The following is a 22,597-nucleotide window of genomic DNA, read 5'->3' as shown; positions in this document are numbered from 1 at the left end:
TTTGGTCCTCTTAGAAGCATTGAAGCCAGCCTGAGGTCCCTTCTTTTCTCTGCCGCAGAACACATTGAGGCACATTCAGCCAGACTTGTTAACAATTTAACACGTGCTCAGGCCATAAATCATGATGCCCTGGAAAATCTCCCAAATTAGATGAGGATTAATGGCACAGTAACTTGCCATAGGACGTGTACTGAAGCCTTCCCAACACCGCATTAACCCACACAAATCCAAATGCCGTTGTGTGCCAGCTTCATCCTGCAAAAGCTGGTTGTGCAATTTGACTCACCATTCCACTGCAGCGGAAAGAGCTAACTCCAGCTTAAATGCCAATGTCTCCTCCTGAGTAAATTGTGTGGATTTCACCACTGAGCCCTGAGATCCTTATCTAGAGTCCACAAAGAACTTGTGCCAGAACTGTTCAATATTTATTCCCATTCCGTTGCCTTGCATGGCTTCTTTACTCTTCCTCCTCTGTTTTTTCCCGAGGCTATTCAGCACTTGCTCAGGAACACGTGAAGCAGCTTTATACTGAATCAGTATATTTGTCTATCACCATCAGTGTTGTCCATGCAAACTGGCAGTGGCTCTCAGGCTGAGGTCTTTCAAATTAGCTGATACCTGATCCCTTAACTGGAGATGCCAGGGACTGAACCTGTGTCCTTCTGGCATACAAAGCAGGTGCTCTACCATTGATCCACATGCCTTCCCCAAGCACACATGAAGCTTCCTTATACTGGCAACCACTTGCCATGTCCTTAGGGTGAGGTCTTTCACACCGCTCACTACTTGATCCTTTTTAACTGAGCCATCAGAGATTGAACCTGGGGCCTTCTGAATACCGAGCAGGTACTCTGCCACTGAGCCATAGCTCTTCCCAGTTCTTCATTGGGTTGCAGTCTGCAGCTTTGCTTCTGAGAGCTCTTGGCATCAGGTCCATGCTGATTTGAGGAATTTGCTGTGTACATCCATCTGATGTCACCAGCTTGACACCCCCCCCCCCCCAAAGCAAGTGTCAATACAGTAGCTGCAGTGCAGAAAACAGTAGCTGGTTCATCTTGCTAAAGGTGCATTGAAATAAATCCTATGAACTGCAATGTTGCTGGTGATTGATGCTGATTTCATGGTCCCCTTTTTGCCCTGTCAACTCATGACTGGTCTGCTGGTTAGTTTGCTTAGCTTGGGGGATCGTGAACGGTCCTTGGGAGAGATTAAAAATGCTGTAGCCCCAGAGGGCAATTAAGGGACCCAGGAAAACTCTGCTCCCAAGGGTAATATATCACAAGGGGGAAGGGGGAAGGGAGAGGGAATGGGAGATGTTCTTATCTAATGGAAACACAGAGAAGAATCAAAGATGGCACTTGCTTGCGTAGAATCCCCAGTTTTAGCAATCTGTGAGAATCTCTGATCGCACCCAGTAACCAGGCTTCATTTAGGGAAGAAAGCACTTTATTAAAGAGAAAACAATTATATGATCATGGGGTCCTTGCTAAGACTGGGGATTCTATGCAAGCACCCTGTTATCAACCCAAAGCCTCCAGCCCCTCCCAGCGCCAAATGGTTGATGAAACGCCCCTGCTCTGGCTCCAAGGCCTCTGATATTGTTCCCAAGGCAACGGGGCAGAGAGTGTGGTTTTCCACACTTGGGATCTAACACAGGGTGGTGTCAGCTATGGCATCAAAGTCTTAACTCTTAAAGGTCATGGGAGCCTACATAGCAAGAGAGTGACACTAAACAGATTGCATGGCCAAGGCAGTAAATATTACAGCATGATGTAATCTTACAGCATCAAGTAGGACATATGGCAAAACATCAATCAGGATTTTGACACCCGGCAAATATAATGTAGATGGTTGGGAAACACTCAAAATGTTACTGCAGTGCAAAAAGCAGATTTTTCAGATCACTGTGAGCCAGATAACACAAGAACATAAGAGAAGTCATGTTGAATCAGGCCAATGGCCCATCCAAAACTCTGTGTACAGAATGGCCAATGATCAAGCACCATCAGGCAGCCCACCAGCAAGGCCAGACCTCCAGAAGCCCTTCAACTATTTCTCCCAAGCACCAAGAATATAGAGCATCACTGCCCCAGGCATGGTGTTTCACCCGCACCTTGTGGCTAATAGTCATTCATGGATCTCTGAACTGTTTAGAAGGAGAAGAAGAGCTGGTTCTTATATGCTAACTTGGTGCAGTGGTTAGGAGTGCAGGCTTCTAATCTGGCAAACTGGGTTTGCTTCTGTTCTCTCCCACATGCAGCCAGCTGGGAGACCTTGGACTGGCCACAGCACTGATAAAGCTGTTCTGACTGAGCAGTAATATCAGGGCTCTCTCAGCCCCACCTACTTCACAGGATGTCTCTGGTGGGGAGAGGAAAGGGAAGGCGATTGTAAGCCACTTTGAGACTCCTTCTGGTAGAGAAAAGTGGCATATAAGAGCCAACTCTTCTTCTTCTTCTGTTCTGTTTAGCAATGGAGTCCCTTCCCCCCCCCCCCATGAGAACAATAGGTAAGATGTCTGCAAACCTTGTCCTTTGGATGAGCAACTTCTTGAAACAAAGATCTGGAGAGTATTATACCTTGGAAGAAGGATTATAAATATCTATCTATATAACTCCTCGATCAAACTATAAAATAATAATAACTCTACATAGCTAAATCAGAGAATAAAAAATGCTTCTCCAGCAACCTCTAATGTTGTTTTGAATTATATCTGTTATTTAAGTAAAGTGGGTTTTACAGCTACCTGCGTTCTCAATTCTCCTTTGACTCCATTCTGCATTTGCCTCTTTCTCTCCCTCTTTTTAAAGCCGGTTGTCCCTTTTGCAGTGGGAATAAAATGACTGACAATTCCAAAAACTAATAGTGATTGTGGCACCGTTTTTTCCCCTTCTTTGTGTCATGAACTTTCTCAACTAATGGGCTGATGAACATCTGTGATCTGGGACTGATAATCCCTCTCTCCCACAGTTCAAGGTTTGAATACATCAAGCTGCCTTATACTGACTCAGACCATTAGTCCGTTAAGGCCAGTATTGTCTACTCAGACTGGCAGCAACTCTCCAGGGTCTCCAGGTCTTTCCCATCACTGGCTGCCTGAGATCCCCTTAAGCAGAGCTTCTAGGGACGGAACCTGGACCTTGTACATTCCAAGCAGCTGATCTACCACTAAGCCGCAGCTCCTCCCCCAAGTGAGCGGAGGAAGGAACTTGAGAGGCTTGTCACCCCTTGGAAAGTTGTAGCAGCAGCATTGTCTGGTGATGGAAGCAGCTCTGCTGTACATGTTTACTGTAGTCACACCACAATCTTGTCCATTCTCATGGCGGAAATGTTCATGCACACCCCTTTTCATGGGGTGGCCATTATTAAGTCTCGATGAGTTGGGTAGGTGATGGGAGTTAGCAGTGAAATGCCTTTTGGGCCACAGCAGCACCCGGCTCTGCATTCCCCTCGCAATCAGTCCTGCCCTATAAGCTGTAATTAATGCATCTGCTGGTTTCATCGTTCGGCTTCCCTAACCATGCTGTTATCAAATATAGCCACATTCAGGGGCTAGAAGGCCAAGCTGCTTTGGAGCAAGAGACACGTGAAGCTAGCGCTCCTCTCACAATTCATCTCGTTCGTCCTCGTTGCAAATGCAAGCGCTTCTCTGGCTGTTCATGAAGGGGCGGCAGCCCAGAGTCCAGACAGTATTGAATACTGTGTCAGCTACCGATTCACACGCTGTGGCAAAAGGGAAAAGGACATTAGCATAATTTTTCACTGTTTGGCTTTTCTCTATAGAGCGTGACCCCCCAAGCCTTTTGACCCTGAAGGAGCTCTAGGATTCTGATGCATGGTGCAGCTAGCCACAAAACGGCTGCCACTCAGTGTTGCCAAACCCAGACTAACAACCCACGGGGGTGGTCATCAATGATGGTGTGATATCACTTCTGGGTTTCCCAATAAAGCCACAGGGTTCTTGGCAAATCTTAGTGAGGAAAATCTGGAAGTGACAACACACCATAATTCACCCTTCCATGTTCCTCTTCCCAACAGCGGTCTCTTAGGCCCATTCTGCACACGTTGGATAATGCACTTTCAATGCACCTTAGAAGTAGATTATCCTGTTCTGCACAGGAAAATCCAGCTGCAAAAGCACCTTGAAAGTGCATTATCCAATGTGTGCAGAATAGGCCCTGGTGGTATATTGTGCTGTTTTGATGGCAGTGGCTTGTTTTAATTACTGTCACCTTTTATTGTTGCTTTTATGATTTCAGTGTTTTTACTTTGTGATCCACCTCGAGCATTTCTCTAAAAAGGTGGCACAGAGATTTTCTAGACATATCAATAGCATACATTCGCAGATTGTAAGAGAGTGAAAGAGATCAAATGTCTGCTAGCTGGGTAGACTTATTCTCTGCCTCCACACACAACAAACATAACCCTGACATATCAGAAAGACGAGCTTTTCCTGCAGCTCAAAGACTTCCTAGGATACATCTAAGGGATAAATGGTTAAACAAAAATTCTGTATCTTAAGATCATTTTGGGTACCTTAACTACAGCAATCTGGCTAATACAGGCCAAAGGCACATCTGTTTCTGAAACAAAGGGAGTGATGCCTTTATCTCTCTAGTGTACAGGCACTTACTTTGCTTCACTAATGTACAGGCACTTATTTTAATAGCAGCTCAAGGTGTGGAGCCAGGAAGTTGGATAGAAAGGCGTCAACTATGCATTGTCATACAGTTTAAAGGAGAGGATTGCCCTTTCTGTTAGCCCCTTCCTCTTGGGAAACCCTTATGATAAAGAAGCGGCTGCTTTGTGTTAAAGGGTCACTATTTTATGTTCAATATATCATTCATCATGCAAATTTAGCCATATTTTGAGCCTTATCTCCCTAGGCACAGGATGTTTTGAATACCGCTACTGTTGCATTAAAGATATATGTAAATGCGCCTAATGTGAGTGCAAGGACCATGGCAACAGTGCACTTAATACTGTTTGTTCAACCCAGGATCAACCTTTGAAGAAGCTGGTGCTGTGTCTTTGAACTGGAATCCAACAATGCATAGCACTGATTGGCCAGAACCTGTGTCTTGTGATGCCACCTCCTTTTCACCAGTAACTGTTTCCTGACTTTTAAACAATTGGTTTTGGTTATTTTTTTAAGGGGATATGTGAACAATTTTGTTCCATAAAAGTATCTGAGGGCACTTTAAAAATAAAAAGGTGGACAATCAGACTGGAGAATTGGGAAAGAAGGACACCTGGATTTGGAGTTAAATGGCTGTTTGCACTGCAAAGACGGGGGGAAGCTGTGTGTGAAAAAAATGCTGCAGCTCAGTTGTCATGGGACATTTGTACACTATTTCATGCCAGCTCTCTGGTCTTATTCCAGGAACAGCACAGCCCAATTTTCCCTCTCCTGCTGAGTGATGATGGGCTTGAGACTAATCTCCTTAAACCTTCGGCTCCTGGTAAAGCGAGGGAGTTTTCTCCACCGATCTTTAGCCTTGCCTGCAATGATCCATGAAGAACACACACACCCTTTGCCCCCCTCCCTCCCTCTTGCACTTCCTAGCCAATATTTTTAACCATCATGACATTTATTATTAGAAGGAGTCTGGGTAAGGGATTAGGAATATGAGGATGATATAGAGTGCCGTAAATTTGCATGGCATTTAGAGGAAAAGGGACCATTCACTACCTGAGGCACACTTAAAGGAAGAGAAGGGAGAGGAATCCAAGAGAAGGGAAGCAAGGAGGAGACTGCATTCTGGCAATACAACAATCAGACAGAGTGGATTAAACTTGGGTTAGTTGTGACATCCATGTGTAAATAGTCCAACAGGTATTATAAAAATGCATATAATAGCGGCTAATTAAAATGTGGAGCAACCAGATAAAGAAAATTATACCAGCCTTACCCAACTTTTTTACTGTTGAGAAACCCCTAAAACATTTTTCAGGCTTCAAGAAACTTCAGAAGTGGTGTGATCATGCAGAATATGGTTGGGAAACATGGCTGCGTACGTGACCACCCAGGACCCTTCCCCTTCTCACCTCTCTATCTTTGGCTATTTTGGGAGGGGGGCAGGTTATCTGTCTGTCTGTCTATCATTTCTCTCTCTCTCTCTCTCTCTCTCTCTCTCTCTCACACACACACACACACACACACACACACACACCTATCTGTCTATCTATCTATCTATCTATCTATCTATCTATCTATCTATCTATCTATCTATCTATCTATCTATCTATCTATCTATCTATCTATCTATCTATCTATCTTATAAATTAACTCCTACACATTCAGGAAACCCTTTCAGGGCCATCACAAAATACCAGGCTTACATGAAACTCTGGCTGAGAAAGTCTGATCTATACTCTTGGGTCAGACTAATCAACAGCCTCGTCAGCTGAGTTCTGGAATAAAAGAGATTCTTACAGAAGGAGAGAAATGAAGGGTGAAGTAGGTGTGGTGTGGTGTGGGGTGTTGTGGTGGTTAAGAGAGGCAGACTGTAATCTGGAGAACCGGATTTGATTCCCCACTTCACCTCCACACGGAGCCTTCTAGGTGGCCTTGTGCCAGGCAGTTCTCTCAGAACTCTCTCAGCCTCACCTGCCTGTTTGGAAACAGGACAATAAAAAGTAGGTGAAGAGGGCAAGATGGCAGAATGTTGGGATCTCTTTCAGATCCTCCATTGCCATTTGTGGGCCATTCTAAAACATTGAACGGCAGGAGAGAGGGATTTATGCTAAAATCCCCCCTAGCCTAGGAGACATCAGAATCCAGAAAACTGATCCACGTGTTGAAGAACTCTGAATCTATCTGTCTCACAGCTTTCAGGCCAAGGTAACGTCCATCCGTGAACTTAACAACTTCTTTCTTCTCTTTGAAACTACACCTGCCTTGCTGTTATATTGACAATTGTTCCTGTGCAGCTTGGTTGGGGTAAGTGGAAAAGAAGACTTTTTCAGACTCAACTGTGAACATTCTTTCTCCCTCCTTAATAATGGTTAGAGAGCACAGAATGATTTAATTGACAATCTGCTTTGAGCAATTTGGGTCTCGAATATAGATAATTTTAAATAATACCTTCTAAGGCTGTTTTTGGTTCTTTGGAGATCATCAGAAGTGATAACAAGAGATCACGAGAAGCCATGGAGCTTTCTGTTTCCAACTCTCAGAAGACAACTGAGTTTAGCTAGAGAGTCAGGAAGTGATATGAGGGTGCCTTTGTGGGTCTTTTCAGAGTATCTAGATCAGGGGTAGTCAAAATGTGGCCTTCCAGATGCCATGGACTACAGTTCCCATGAGCCCCTGCCAGCAAACATTCATGGGAATTGTAGTCCATGGGCTCATGGGAATTGTAGTCCATGGACATCTGGAGGGCCGCAGTTTGACTACCCCGACCTAGATGAACCACTGAGAAGTGCTCTCTGTGTCTGCTTGAATGGTAGCCTAGACCCACCAGATCTATGCACCTACAGTATTTTGATTGATGTCAGTCAAATTGAGACATTTTTTTAAAAAAATCATGCAAAAATCCAGACATTTGGGGGGAATGCATAATATACTAGAAGCAATGCTGAATATCAAATTTCCATTGTGCCCTGAATATATATTGAGTGTAATGCCAGAAAATATTTCCTGAAAAGCCAGAGACTTTTCCTTCCATGCAACTACAGCAGCAAGGATTATGGCAGCAAGATGCTGGAAATTACAGGATACTCCAAAAGTGACAGGCTGGCTGGATAAACCGGGGGGAACTAGCTAAAATGGCAAAATTGACAAATAATAGACCTAAAGAGGAATTCAAAGAATTCTGGTTTTACTATACAGAATATTTAAGTAGATAGTTAACAAATGTATTAGAACAGTAAGGCAACAATTCTGCTTTTTGTATTTGTTTTGTTCAGTTTTTTCTTATCTGTATACTCCTTATGTATAGAAAACTTACAAAAGCTGGTGTTACACCACACAAAAAATTAAAATAAAAGGCATGTGCACAATGATGTCAACAGCCTAGCAAACACTTTCAAAATGACCCACTGAAGGCTTTATTTGGTCTCATCCTAAAAAGGCAGGTGGGTGTGAGAGAAGAAATGGCAACATTCTTATCAGTATTCACTTGAGGTTCACGCAAAACCTGTGCCAATTAGGCTTCCTGCTATAAATCTGATTGTTTCAAAATTATATCCCATCACATAAACATATGCTGCTTGCTTTAAACAGGCCATGCTCCAGAGGGTTACTTTATGAACACTCAAAGCTGTTGTTTATTTGGACATTTATACCCTCTTTATCTCTACCACAGAGATACAAAGCTACTTACAATATAATTCTCCCTTCTTCTATGTCCAAAACTATAACCACCACCACCACACAGTATATGTCGATGAAGACTGGATTCTTTTTTTTCTTTGACTAGGAGTATTACATGACATATGGCACTATGTATATGATGGTGGGGAGAGAGTTGGGGCCAGGGCTCCTATTTAAAGAAATATGAATTCAAAACCCTACTGAGCATGGGCAGAAAATTAGTGTTCATTTGCTTATTATATAGCTGACCCTAAGGGTCAGCATAAGTAGTATAAGATGGGTACGGGGGACAGGGATGCTGTTAACTGTGGCTCCCTCCCATCTCCCCTGCCACCAGCCCAGTGAATCAATCGTCCACCTCCTCTGCCATCAGCATTTCCTGACAGAGTCCCACATCCTGCCCACATCCTGCCCATTCTGCCAACATCCAGTTCTCCTTATTTCCTGTCTTTCCTGGGAATATTATGGCTAGCCGTCCATGCCAGTTGCCAATATTCCTCCTTTTCAAATTTGGCCACCAGGGCAACCTAAATGGTAGCCAAACTCTAGTAAGAATAACTTTCAAGAGTTCAGGAAATCACACTGTACTTACAGAGGGCTTGGAAAGTGAGGGGGCAAACAACCTGACCCAAGAGTGAAGCAGCTGCTCTGAAATAACCCTTCCTTGATATCAAATCTTTCATTGCCCTTCTGGATGGTTGCCATGACCGCCACTGCCACTAAATGGGAGATAGAACATCAAACAGGGCGGCTATGGTGCAAATTAGCTGGACCCTAATGACCCTGTCTTAGCACAAATGACAGAAATGAGCCATTTCTCCCCTGTTAAGAGAAGCAGAGACAGAAACGAAGTCATTATAAAGGGTTTTGGGAAATGGGTGAGCAACTTGGTCCAGACGTTTCTGAGGGGTAAACCATCCGAGGCTGCTGCTGCTGTGTCTCTTTTCTCTTTCCAATAGGCCATGTACAACTATAAGTACTAAAATCTACACGTGTTTAATCATCTTAATGAGACAGGAAGCCAGTGACGGGAGACACTACTGGAAGGAATCATCAACGAGTCTACGACTGCAGCACTGAAGGGTGAACTTCTCCATTTATCTTAATTGTTATGCTCAGAAACTAAATTAGCAAAAGCAACCTCTTTGCCATCTAATTGCCACAGGCTGAACCTAAGTGGTACACGGGAGGAAGAAGTGGAATTCTGCACATTTTTCAAAGGAACGTGCTGGGTGTGCGATGCCCTATTAGTCACCTTAAGTAACAATCCTTAAAAGAATGACATTTAACCCCCCCCCCCAAAAAAAAAACAAGCTCCTTTTTCTTATGATTCACTGGATTGGCTTTCTTTAAAAGGAGTGTCTTGACATTAATGCCCAAATGGAGAAAAATCCAATACAGTTTTTCTAGAGTTAATTTCTTCTAGGAAACAAGAGTATTAAGATATATAGATTTCTCATGAAGATTTGTATTGGAGAAAACAAAGTGGCATCCTGTGAGAATTCTTTCTTGTTCAATTCAGACGCAGTTCTCAACCACCCCATAACCACAGATTTTGCTGGAAAATGAATTAATTATTATTATTGTTGTTGTGAGTAGTATTACTAGTAGTTTTGTTATTGCTGCTGCTGTTGTTTTAATGCAATAAGTCCAATGAGCCACAGTTTCTAGTGATTTTATGTACTTAACAATATAGGGCTGCTCTACTCACACACGAAGAATTTTCTTTTCATGGAGAGCAGGAACACCCTATGCTAAGGGGCGTGTCTAATGGTCAGTAATGAGAGGTGAGAACAATCTGCATAAGTACTGTCTCACAAAAAAAACAGCCAATATGTGGGGAAAAGATTAATCTGCCTGCTCTCCGAACATTACATCTGAACTGAACTTCAGGAGTTTGTCCTCAAGTATCCCTTCCGCCACTGCTTAGAAAGTTGGCCATCCCTGCAGAACTTATTTACCTACTTATCTGCTAGACTGGAAAACTCACCTTCCACTTTGGAGACGAAGCCAAGGCTACGCTTGAGGTCGGAGCAGATGGCATGCAAGCACCAGCGAAACTTGGCATCGCAGCGGTATTTATTGGCACCGCAGGTGTCATAACAGACATCCAGCTGGTTACAGCACTTGGTCATGGCTGGGATACCCAGATCCAGCTGTACGGGGAGAAGAAAAGGAAGAGAGAATTCAGACACAGATACCATTTTCACACAGAGTGCCAAATTGCGCTTTGTCTCCTGCCTGCAATTGCAGGATAGTAAATAGCGCTTTTTCATCCCTCCACATCAAAAATCTTCCATGCATTTTTCTGCCACTGTGACTCAACTCTTCTCCTCACTACCAGGGGAAAAGGCACAAGAGAGAGCAACGCACTCTTTACTCACCACAGTCCACTTCATCTTATGCATAATAAGATACGTTAAGATACAGGCACCCACATACGCACCCAAGAGTACCAACAGCAAGAGGAAATGATTTCTATTACAAAAAGAGGTCAGAAAGCTTAGTTTCCCAAGACAGGTTTATGAAGAAGAAGAAGAAGAAGAAGAAGAAGAAGAAGAAGAAGAAGAAGAAGAAGAAGAAGAAGAAGAAGAAGAAGAAGAAGAAGAAGAAGAAGAAGAAGAAGTAGTAGTAGTGTTGGTTTTTATAACCTGCTTTTTACTGCCCAAAGGAGCCTCAAAGCAGCAAACACTTTGTATTTCTCTCTAACACAGAGAGTTTGACAGAACATCACACTGAGAATGAGACACAGTAAGCCTGTCTTCACTTCAGATGCAGGAACGAACCAAGGGCAATATCCCTAGTGTGCCTCTGGCTTTTATCTGCTCCAGAAAATAAACCAGAAGAATCTATTGCCCATTACTTATCAGCGCTTTCCCCCTTTCTGCTGACCTGAATGTGTCAAAGAGGCGGACAACCCTGCCCTCAACAAGACTCTTGAGCAACTATCCTTTAGTTAATCATTTCAAAGCATCCGTAACGAAGGAGCAGTGCCCGAAAGGCAGGGTTATATGTGACAGACTGCCCAATATAAAAGAAGAATGAGGCTGCACACAGGAAAAATAAGGCCGTGTAGGGAGAGGTTTCTGCTGGCAAGCAGCTGTTCGTACTTGCAAAGAGGTTGGCAGGGACTTGGGGACATTGCTATGTATGTATCTTTCGTAAGCCTTGAAGGGCTAGATGCTGCCTGCGTTCTCCAGCAACAGAACCCTTTGGCATTACACCAGGTGTCCATTAAGGAGTCCCAAGTTGGATAATATTCAAATGCTGATGCAGCTTCTTTGGATTCCTTCTCCATGGCAACACACAGGTCCTCCGGCATTCCTGGCACATGGGTGTTTTGCTTCATTTTGTGTCTCAACTTGCAGGGTGTTTTCTTTTCTTCAGGGCATCCACACAATCATTCACTTCCATGGTTTCCCTGGTTTTGTTCCCTTTCTTTCTGAAACCTGCTTTGGTACAATTTTTCAGAAGGCTATCCCTTGCCCCCCCCCCCCAGTCTTAAACAAACACAGGATGGGGAAAAGAAAAAACTCAAAATCTAGCAACTGAAGTGACTTTTTAAAAAAGAAAAAAGAAACCTAAGTAGAGGTGAAAATATAACAACCGTGGCGCCAAATCCACACATCACTTTATATAAAAGGTTACTAAATATTAGTCCATATGTAATTGCCATCTATATGCCATGTGTTCAAATATCCATTGATTTATCAGCTTTTCTCTTTCCAATGTTGTAATACCAATCTTTTAGCTGTAGGGCACAGAAGGACCATTTTTGTTGACCATTGGGTAGCTTACAAAAGATGGGCAGATCTTCAAAAATCAATGAACATTCTATACAAAATAGGTATCAATATGAATAATAGCTTCTTCCCTGAAAACCTGAATGACTGAACATACCAAAACTATATATTTAAGGGATATGTCCTGTAAGTCAGGGGTAGTCAACCTGTGGTCCTCCAGATGTCCATGGACTACAATTCCCATGAGCCCCTGTCAGCAAACGCTGGCAGAGGTTCGTGGGAATTGTAGTCCATGGACATCTGGAGGTCCACAGGTTGACTACTCCTGCTGTAAATGACAGCACCAGCAGTTAGATACTTTACTTAGTCCTTTGTTAATTTGGTGTCCAATATATCTTTAATATAACTTTTTGTAGAGTCACAAGATCCATGGAACGAGATGGTATAAAGACCATAACCCATTGCCTTGGCAAAACAGGCCATTCGAGCTCCTGATTCCATTCATTTCACAGATTCTGCTTATCATACTTATCATTCAACATCAAACATTTATAGACAAATATTGCCGGTTGTCTTGTGTTTGTGGTTCTGCCAAGGAACCAGCTTGCGGTCCGAGACAGGATCGAATCAGGCAATGAAACTGGCCAATGCACAGCTAGATCCCATCTGCCAGATCCAGTGATTTTAACGGGAACTGACCAATAGTGCGCACTGGTGGGCAGAAGTGAGAGGAGACTCAGGTAGCAAAGGTTTAAATCAGGGGTAGTCAAACTGCGACCCTCCAGATGTCCATGGACTACAATTCCCATAAGGCTCATGGGAATTGTAGTCCATGGACATCTGGAAGGCCGCAGTTTGACTACCCCTGGTTTAACTGGTCAGGGCCTCTCCCATTCCAACCAGTCATTAGCCACCTTGGGAGGGGGTGGGTCAGCCTGCCCAAATAAGGGTAGATTAAAAAAAAGCTTTTTCTTTCACAGGGTGGGAGGGCTCTCCGCAACCACCATTTTTGAAAACCCTCACTCTGTGATACCACTGAGGGGGCTTCATACTACTGTATGGTACTTCAGTACCATGGCTAGGAAACCCTGTTCTAACCACTACAGCCATATAGCTACTATCATTTTCCATTAAAAGCTGGCCCAAAGCCCTCTACTGATGCTGGGGGTGGGTGGGAAGTCAGGTATCGAGGAAAGGGGGTAAGCACTGCATTGGCAAAGCCTCTGCATTCACAGCTGGGAATGGGCAATTGCTGTGAGCATCTCTCCTTCCGTTGTGCTAATTGGCGCTTTGCATCCTTCCTCCTTCGAATGCAGTTCCCATCCAGAGGATTTATTTGTTTGCTCCAGTTGCCACCAACAGTTGGGAGCTGAATGCTCTGGTGACTAGCCAATCAAATGGCAAATTAAATGGACGGTCTTCGGATGATCCATTGTCCTTTGACTCGCCCTTATTGGCCACCCGTAGCCTCTGGCGCAACCAGGCAGACAGCTGGCGCTTAATAGCACGACAGGAGCGACCATGAAGGTCCGCTCTACGATCCCCTTCCAAAAGGCAAAGGACAAAAAGAACTTGGCAATAGCTAACAGAGTCAAGGGCTTCCCTCTCTTTGGTTGTCTGAGTTAGTAAACAATCTCATCAGGAAAGTGGATGTTAGCAGTACATACGCTTTCGGGTACCTTGAGACCCAGGAAATAGGAACTGCAGCCGTTGGGCTCAGGAGCCTTGTATTCTGGCCGGGGTGTTGGTGCCTTTCCTGGAACATAAGCAAAGGGGGGGGGGAGCATGAATAGTTTTATATGGAATGAATCACACTGTACAAAGCCCTTTAGGCGGGTGCTGAACCACAAGCAAACACACTGACTTGGTTGCCCTGCAGGGTCCCAGAAAGCAAGGGAGATCAGTTTGCTTGGGCATCATCAGAAGTAAAAAAAACCATGCACATAATACCCAGTACTCCAGATGCTGTTTAACCTAGTAGCGCATGTAGCACCTGCTACGGGCTCCATGGCTCCAGGGGCCTAGCTGTGCTGAATGGTTAAGGGGCCTTCAAACCGTGATTGTTAGGGGTCTTCATATGCAGTTTTGCAGACCTCAAGAATGAAAGGAAGCTGGCAGATTCTTCCAAAGTCCCAGCTCTCCCTGGGAAGGGTGTTCCAGTGTTACAGCACAAGTAACAGGGTCAGCTGTACTCTGCTAAGGCCCCACGGATCCTTAACTTGGCTCATGTGCTACCAGCCCTGCAAATCCCTAAACCAGGGCTGTTGTACCCTAAGGTTGCCAACCTCCAGGTGGGGTGAGAAACTCTGCTGCTATTACATTTGCTCTCCAGATGACATTGATCAAGTCCCCCGGAGGAAACGGCTGCTTTGCAAGGAGGAATTGATGGAATCGATGGCCCTACTAAGGTCCTTCCCCTTCCCAAACTCCACCATCTCCAGGCTCCAGCCCCAAAGGGCCAGGTATTTCCCAGCTCAAGCTCATAACCCTATTGTTCTCTGTCTAAGGAAATTCCCCCAGGTGTGACTTGAGCAAAGGGAAGCAGGGGCTTTTTCAGACAGCAGGTTACAACAGAGAATAATTTATCAAGCAGTAAGTGGCACCAGTATTGCTTCCAGAAAGCCAGTGTTTTGTAGTAGTTCAGGTGTCAGACCAGGATCTAGGAGACTCATATTTGATCCCTACTCTACTATGTAAGCTTTCTGGGTTACCTTGGGTTACCACAACGCATACTCTTGGCCTAACCTACCTCACAGGGTTGTTGTGAGGATAAAATGGAGAAGGGAAGACAGTTGTGAGCCATTTTGGGTTGCTGCTGGGGTGAAAAGAAGGGTATAAATAAAGTAGATAAATATACATGCAACCACTTGTGAAGCGGGTTATACATGATACCTTATCAAATGGTGACGTGAATTTTTCCTGGATTTCTGGTCAGGTGTTGACATGCAATTCCCCAGTTCACTTTCTGAAACTGCCCTTTTCTCTAAGCTCAACAGACTGCTGAAGTCCTTGTAATATAAGCAACAAAAGGAAAAGAATCTGGAGAACACAGTGTGAAAAGCAACCAAAACATTGACCTCTGTTGGCTCTAAACATTGTGGAATAGTACATTGGGAGTCTTACTTGTCACAGCATAGTCCCAAGGCCACGTACTATTGTGAATGATTCCTTTTGGGGAACGACTCACAACGTTAGACCTTGGCTGAAGAAGAACTCGAAACAGAGACCCAATCTGGAAACTGTCTTTCACAAGGTTTATCAGAATCAAAGAAAGAAGACACTTTGATATGCAAGCTTCTCTGCATGACCTTTGTTCCATGTTGATGATCAGAGCCAACACAGGTTATTGTTTTGGTCCTCGTAGTATAGTCACAAGCACCAATGATTACCATGCTCACTGTTAACATTGTGAGGAACAAGGTGATCCTGTCCTTGTTACAGTGCCAAGGTCCATGCCATAGTAGGTCCAGCCTTCATCTCCCTTTGGTTGGCAAATGTCCTACCACCTCCCTGTCAACCTTTATTCTGAAAAGCTACTTAGCTATCCACCACATTACTTGGCAAAACACCCAGGTTTGTAACTGAGTGTTCACTTGGCAGGCAGCTTAGCATGCTAACTGTCTGGAGGGGTTGGGAAATAGATTGTCCTAAATAAGCGGTTAGTTACCAGCTGTTTTAATTTTTCCTCCTTGCCATGAAAAGCTTCCAAGGCCATTTTGGCGTAGTGGTTAAGAGTGGCGAATTTGAATCTGGCAAGCTGGGTTTGATTCCCTGATCCTCCACATGCAGCCTGCTGGGTGACCTTGGGCTCTTCACAGCCCTGAGAGTGCTGTTCTGACCAAGCAGTCCCGCCAGAGCTCTCTCAGCCCCACCTCCCTCACAGGGTGCCTGCTGTGGGGAGAGGACGAGAAGGCGACTGTGAGCCACTTTGAGACTCCTTCTTGTAGAGAAAAGCGGGATATAAAAACCAGCTCTTCTTCTTAAGAGTGGTGGCCTCAGGTGGCCCCATTCCCTCCTCCACATGCATCCAGCTGGGTGACTTTGAGCCTTCACAGTTGCCTCAGAGCTCCCTTAGCACCGGCTACATCACAAGATGTGGGGAGAGGAAAGGAAGGTGATTGTAAGCTGCCTTGAGACTCCTTCAAGTAGTTAAAAGTGGGATAAAAAACACCAGCTCTGATGTCTGTGGCTGTGTGTATAGCATAACAAAATCCAACAGAAGTCCACTGGTGCCTTAAATACTAGCAAAATTTATTTTAGCATATGATTTTGTGAATTAGAGCTCACCTTTAATGTAATTTAAAACATAAACTTGTTTCTTCTGGATGTTCTAACCCTTACCTGTTTGGCCTATCTAGCCAGATCTCATGAGATCTCAGAAACTAAGCAGGATCAGTCCTGGTCAGTCCTTGAATGGGAGACCTCTAAGGCAGGGGAAGTCAACCTGTGGTCCTCCAGATGTTCATGGACTACAATTCTCATGAGCTCCTGCCAGCATGAACATCTGGAGGACCACAGGTTGACTACCCCTGCTCTAAGGCATGGCAGGGTTGTGATGCAGAGACAGGCAATGGCAAGCCACCTCTGAATGTGACCTTGGGAACCCTACCTTGAGAACCGTGTGTGCTTTGGCAGGAACACACACCCCAGGTTGGATGGCACAACCTGCTCATTTTGGATAATGCACTTTCAATGTGCTTTTGCAGCTGGATTTTCCTGTGCGGAACAGGAAAATCTGCTTCTGAAGTGCATCGTCCAACACGTTCGTGCAAGAGAGGAAAATCTGCTTCTAAAGTGCTTTGGAAGTCCATTCAGCAACACATTAGATAATGCACTTCCACTGCACTTTAGAAGTTAATCTGCTTGTTTCACACAGGAAAATCCAGATGCAAAAGCACACTGAAAGTGCATTATCCAACAGGTGCAGAATGGACTTCAGTTGTGACAGCTAAAATAAAATAAAATAAAATAAAATAAAATAAAATAAAATAAAATAAAATAAAATAAAATAAAATAAAATAAAATAAAATAAAATAAAATAAAATAAAATAAAATAAAATAAGTGTTCTCTCCTTGCAACTAATGAAATGAGCACTGACTCACAGAAGCTCATGCTTGAGTGCATTTTTGATTAAGGAGGACATCTATGTTCTGAAGTAGCAGAACAAAATCCTAGTCCAGTGGCACCTTTAAGACCTGCTGTATTTGTGGATCTGCTAAAGCTTGAGGTCCAAGGCAGGATCCAAATAGCTGTGTAACTGACCAATGTGCCACTAGATCCTGTCTTCCGGATCCAATTGGTTTAAACATGTCAACAACCAATTGAGTTCAATGGCGGCAAGATCCATTATCTGCTTTCTGTCTATGAGTTGGGGTTTTCTGGGGGTCTAGCAGTCCTGTTGCTGGGATCACTGGCAACTTGTGCCATGCAGAGATCAAGAACAGCTGCTCATATGCCCAGTTGTCCTAGCTTCCTCCGAACCCACGGGTCTAACAAGACCAACCAAGTTTTATTCAAGGTATAAACTTCTGTGTGTACGTATGCTTCTTCAGATACTTTGAAATGGAAGTTACTGGTCCATACATATAGGTAGAGCAGCCTTTTTCAACCCTTTGAGCCCCTGGAATATATTTCAGGCTTTGAGGACCCCTGGAAGGGGTGACATGCCCCTTCAGAGAAGTGGGTGCAGATGTAAGATGCGGGAGCCAGCCAGTCAACCAAGCCCTGGTTGGAAACCCTTGAGGTAGAGGGTGAGGAGCAAATGATCATGCAGCATACTGAAGAAGTTGAACGGATGCCAGGACCAAAGGAGAGTCTCCAGCTTAGTTTATATAGCCAGCTTTTGTTTGGATTTAATTCTGGGGGAAGGGGAAACAAAGCAGATAAAGATATCAGAATTGGAGACTGATGCATAACTGTACCTCTCCTGTTTGAGACGGTCTCATTATGCTCCATCCACTTCTTCTCAAGCATGGAGATAACTAACAGCATCCTTCTCTTAAGGGTGGGCTGATGGGTTGTGCAGTATTATGTCTCCTCTGTCCCCAGACCAGAGAAATACATTCCAATCTATCCTTCCAAATTACATGACAATTTACCAGTTATCACATTACATCATAATCAGTATTCCAGTCTACTATTCCAAAGACGAAATGCGACAGAATAAAGAGACTTTCTGGCTCTTCCTAGGATAATATATTAGTGTGTTTTGAAAACTGCAAAGCTGCTGGAACTTGCAAAAAAGAGTCAGGGCAAATAACAGGCAACTCATCTGAGAAAATGAGCAAAGAGCTCCTTGGGATGCCATTAGTACCAATTTCAGAGTTAATTGAGCGTTTGGAGCATCACAAAGACAAAATGCAAACTCATAAGTCTGAAAGGAAAGAAATTGCAGAAAAGATACATGGAAGATGTACGGTCTAAAGAGGGCATTTGTGGCTGCTCCCTTCACCATCTCGTCCACATCAGACAACAAACATGGAAAGAAAGGGTTAACAGCCATGCATCCCAGGGAGCTGCCAAATGTCTCTGCTCTATTGACCAAGGGGCTTGCATAGGAAACTCCAGCTGCAAAAGCACACTGGAAGTGCAGCATCCAATGTGTGCAGAATCACTGGAGGGATTCCAAAGAGAATTCTGGGAATCTGTCCCTAAATAAACAATCAGAGTTCACGGGACTGACTTTCTGGACTGAAAACTGTGCTGCTGAGTCCCTATCCAGAGAAAAAGTCTACCTCTCTCTACCTGGTGATGTATCCACTTGGACTGATCTAACGGATGTGTACATCATGTTTCCAACAAAGTAAGCTCCAACTCAAGAAAGCTTATGCTAGAAGAAAATCTGTAACTCTCCACTGGATTCCCGCTTGATTAAACCACATATGCAGCCCCAGAACCAGGAGCTGTGTGTGCCTAGTTGGTACATCCAATTTCTAGTCCAATAGGGACTAGAGACACCAGCCTTGTTAGGACCTGGGGATCCCCCAGAATATAACTTAGCTGAACAGCAAGAAATGTCTTTCATTTTTCAGTATCTGTTGCCTGGGCTTCCTGAAATTGTAGAGTGCATTGGGAACAGAGATGACCTAATTGCAGAGAGAGGCCAGTCACCACCTGGAACACCAAAATCCCGGGAGTGCATTGGTGTTATGGAGGGAGGGAGAAGTGTTTTTGCTTGCAATTTGGGAGGAAGAACCATAGGGCAGCGCATCGTCTGGATGATACCCCTGCGTTGCTGTTGTCCATTTGTCTCCCCATCCTTATCTATTTAATCAAAGGATCAAGTTGACCACTTCAATGCGGGTGCTCCACTAAACTTTGCAAACTAAATTTGGAACAGACACAGTGCAGTCAAAAGATAGACTTAGCCAACATGTGAATCAAAAGGAATATTTAAAACCTGTTAGTGATTGGTGTGGGTGGAACTCCATTTGGATTAACAAACGCACAACACAGCAGTGTAACAGTTATTAAAATTACAGAAAGGACTAGTATCAGTTCTCACTTCATGCTGACATAATAAGACTCAAGGGAGAAGGAATAACATTTTGGTTTACCTGAGGGATGCTAAAATATTTAACCTGGCCCTGGCTGGAAGCAAATGAAGAAGAGCTTACCATATCTACAACGGTATTGACAGACTCCATTTTTCCCTCCTAGCAACTCCAAGAAGGAATCAAAATAACTGTTCACCGCTTCAAAGCCATCCCGGATGGTCCCTATTCCCCAATCTGAAGAGCCTTCCTCTGGTGGGGTGGCTGGGTTAATGGTGTTGTCTTGTGGGGTCTCTTCAAAGCACGTGGCTACAGACAAGGCCAAGCACAGAACCAGCGTCTTGGCTATGGACTTCATCCTGAGGCCAGAACAAACAAAATCCGGGCCTCAAGAACATCAAGGTAAGAAGAACTGTGGAGAGAGACTGAGGGCAGTAAGGATAACAGAGCTTTTTGAATGCAGGATATGTTTACACCCCTCTCTGGTGGACTTTACACGCTGCTTTGGTAACCGGATGAGATCACCATCATTAGGAAGCGCAAAGTTCAGACTCTTTGGTCCATGCAGAGCTCAAAGAGGTGAGATTATTGCCCAACCTGAAAGGGTGATTTTTGTGCTCACAGGGCCAGCCCAACCCACAAGGAGATGCTGACCACACCAGGGCACCAGGGGCTCTGGGATGATCAGAACCATACACTAAGGGACCTAGAATTCTCCTCTATCCCCACTGTAGGCATTTGTGTCCCATCTCTCTACCCAGATACCCTAGTTACTGCCCACTTTCCCTGTCTCAGTACAAGACAATGGAGCAAAGTTACCTGTATGAAGCAGGAAGAGGTTGCATGTCTGTGGGAAAATCCACAAACAGAGGTCCACTAAGAAAATTGTCTCTCATGATTTTGCCTGAAAGACAGGCTTTGGTTTCCTCTCCTGGTTTTTCCTTTGCTCCAGTCACTGATACAGAAGAGGAAAAGCCAGCTGCAGTAGGAAAATCATTGAGGAAACACCACACATGGTCACAACCACAACATGTATAGAATAAGGCATGCTGTCTGCGCAGCAGCTACATACAGTGGAATAATTCTTGTGTTTCATCGGTGCATAAGTCCAGTTCTAAGATGGTTCTAAACTGGGAATGCCACAGTTGTGTTCAGAAGTGTTGAATTTGGTATATTTCAAAAAATGAAGCTTATTGCCCTCTATCTGACCATGGCCCAGGTTTAAGCTTCTGTGAAGTCTAGCAAAGAGTTACAAATAGGGAGACTTCTGGGAAAATGGCAACCTGAACAAGAGCATGTCTAAAAACTCCAGAATTATCTCGCTGTAGGTGTATGATGCCAGGATAAAGAAAAAGTATACCTCTATCCTCACCTCTCCCTGCACAGGGGAGATCCAATGGACCAGTAAATCTATGGGGGGGGGAGGGTAATTTACTCAGGCTACACTTGGTTATGATAAGATCAAGGTCAGCAGAGAATAAGTGGGATTTGCCAGCAAAGGCTGACATCCACTCCCCCCTTACTACTTTCTTTTCCTTCTCCCTCCTTTTTATAAATCTGTAAATTTTTCTTGAAGGGAGGGAGAGAGGATTGGAGACAGCAGAGGAGGGAGAAAAAAAAAGAGGTACATCTCTACTGAGAGAAGTTAGGGCTTCTGGACCTTCTGCCAAAAGAAGTTAGGGCTTTCCCTTTAAGGTAGCAATCCCCGTCAACTAACTGGAGGTGGGCCATGAAGGACGCCTTCCCCCCCCCCCTGCCCTTTACTTCATCCACGATCCGGCAGGCGCACATGGGACTATCTCGTTGCAGAGAAACAAGCTCAGGGTTCCCATTGATTTGTCATTGTCATGAGTTAAAAGTTCCATGAAAATAAAATGTTCCTTATGTTCATTGTTGTGGCGTGTCTGTATCTTATTTTGAAGGGATGTTTAAACATTACCATAGCGACCAGAGTCAGAGAGCGTTAGGGCAGTGGGCCTCAGTAAAATTGTCAAGCGTTGAGTGGTCCCTGGTGATAAAAAGGTTGGGGACCACTGCTTTAAGGCAACCTTGCAGCCTGGGAACGAGGAAGCCTTTGAACCAAAGCCAATCAAGGCTTTTTTTTACAACAGAGACTCAGCAGCAAGTTCAGAACCAGCAGAAAGCTGCATGCTTTCTCATGCTGATTTTTCAAATATTGAGGGTTATATCCACTCTAGGATATCGCAGAGAAAAGGTAGGGTCACTCTGGATCAATCATGCTTGTTGCAAAGGGAAAATTTAAATTAAACAAAATTAAAATGGAAAATCGCATTCAGTGGAGACAGCAGGGACTGAATTGACCTGGGAGTGGAATAAAAGCTTCGTGCAGATTCAACCCTGAACACAATAGATAAGGGAGCACCTCTGTTCTTTGCCCTCCAGCTCTTATTTTGAGGATCTTTTATCAGCAAATGCTGAGACCAAAGAAATCAGGTTCAAGAGTCATGCTATTCCATTTGTTTCTAAAGTATGTTTCTAAAGTAGCTGAATCATCTCCCTGTGTGTGCAAGAACAGGGCTAGAGTTGGTGATTAAGGTAAAACAGGAATCTTAAGCCACCTTAAAGACTTGATGGGGTTTTGAGGTATCATTTTTATTTCCTAAGCATCTATATCTTGTTTTTCTCCTCAAAGGAGGACTCAAAGGAATTTACAAGTATTATTTTCTCCATCTATATTTTTGTATTTTCAACAACACTCTAGTGAATCAGTACAGTCAACAGAATAGGATATTCACATTGCTCCCTGCCAATGAAGGGATGCCACGAATCACAGGTCAGTGTGGGAGCACTATGGTGCTGTGCTGAGGGATAAGCTTCCTGAAGTTGGCATTAACAAATTTACCAGTTTTGGGGGCCAAGTCACTCCAAACCTCAGGCTTTTGCTTCTAACTTTCTGTCTATGTCTGAGACAATGTACAGCAGCTCTTTTCTGTAATAAATGTAAAGGTAAAGGTATCCCCTGTGCAAGCACCGAGTCATGTCTGACCCTCCAGCGTTTTCATGGCAGACTCAATACGGGGGG

General features: G+C 44.2%; 1 protein-coding gene across 2 annotated transcripts; it reads right to left on the bottom strand.

The window, feature by feature from the left end:
- Window positions 1-1,758: 1,758 nt before the first annotated feature.
- PLA2G12B (phospholipase A2 group XIIB) lies at window positions 1,759-20,011 on the bottom strand. 2 transcript variants are annotated; one of them, XM_077350422.1, is made up of 4 exons: window positions 19,678-20,011; window positions 13,740-13,816; window positions 10,308-10,473; window positions 1,759-3,723 (listed from the first exon to the last, which is right to left on the bottom strand). In XM_077350422.1, the coding sequence occupies exons 1-4, from the start codon at window positions 19,910-19,912 to the stop codon at window positions 3,605-3,607; spliced, it is 597 nt and encodes a 198-aa protein (XP_077206537.1). In that variant the 5' UTR covers window positions 19,913-20,011; the 3' UTR covers window positions 1,759-3,604. The 2 variants fall into 2 exon arrangements, with proteins under 2 accessions (XP_077206537.1, XP_077206536.1); XM_077350421.1 differs by having other exon boundaries at window positions 13,728-13,816; window positions 19,678-20,009.
- Between the last annotated feature and the right edge of the window lie 2,586 nt (window positions 20,012-22,597).

The sequence above is a fragment of the Paroedura picta genome, chromosome 8 (genome assembly GCF_049243985.1).
Source record: "Paroedura picta isolate Pp20150507F chromosome 8, Ppicta_v3.0, whole genome shotgun sequence".
NCBI lineage: Eukaryota > Metazoa > Chordata > Lepidosauria > Squamata > Gekkonidae > Paroedura > Paroedura picta.
Note: the sequence above shows the minus strand (reverse complement) of the source record. Positions and strands in the feature narration are given on the sequence as shown.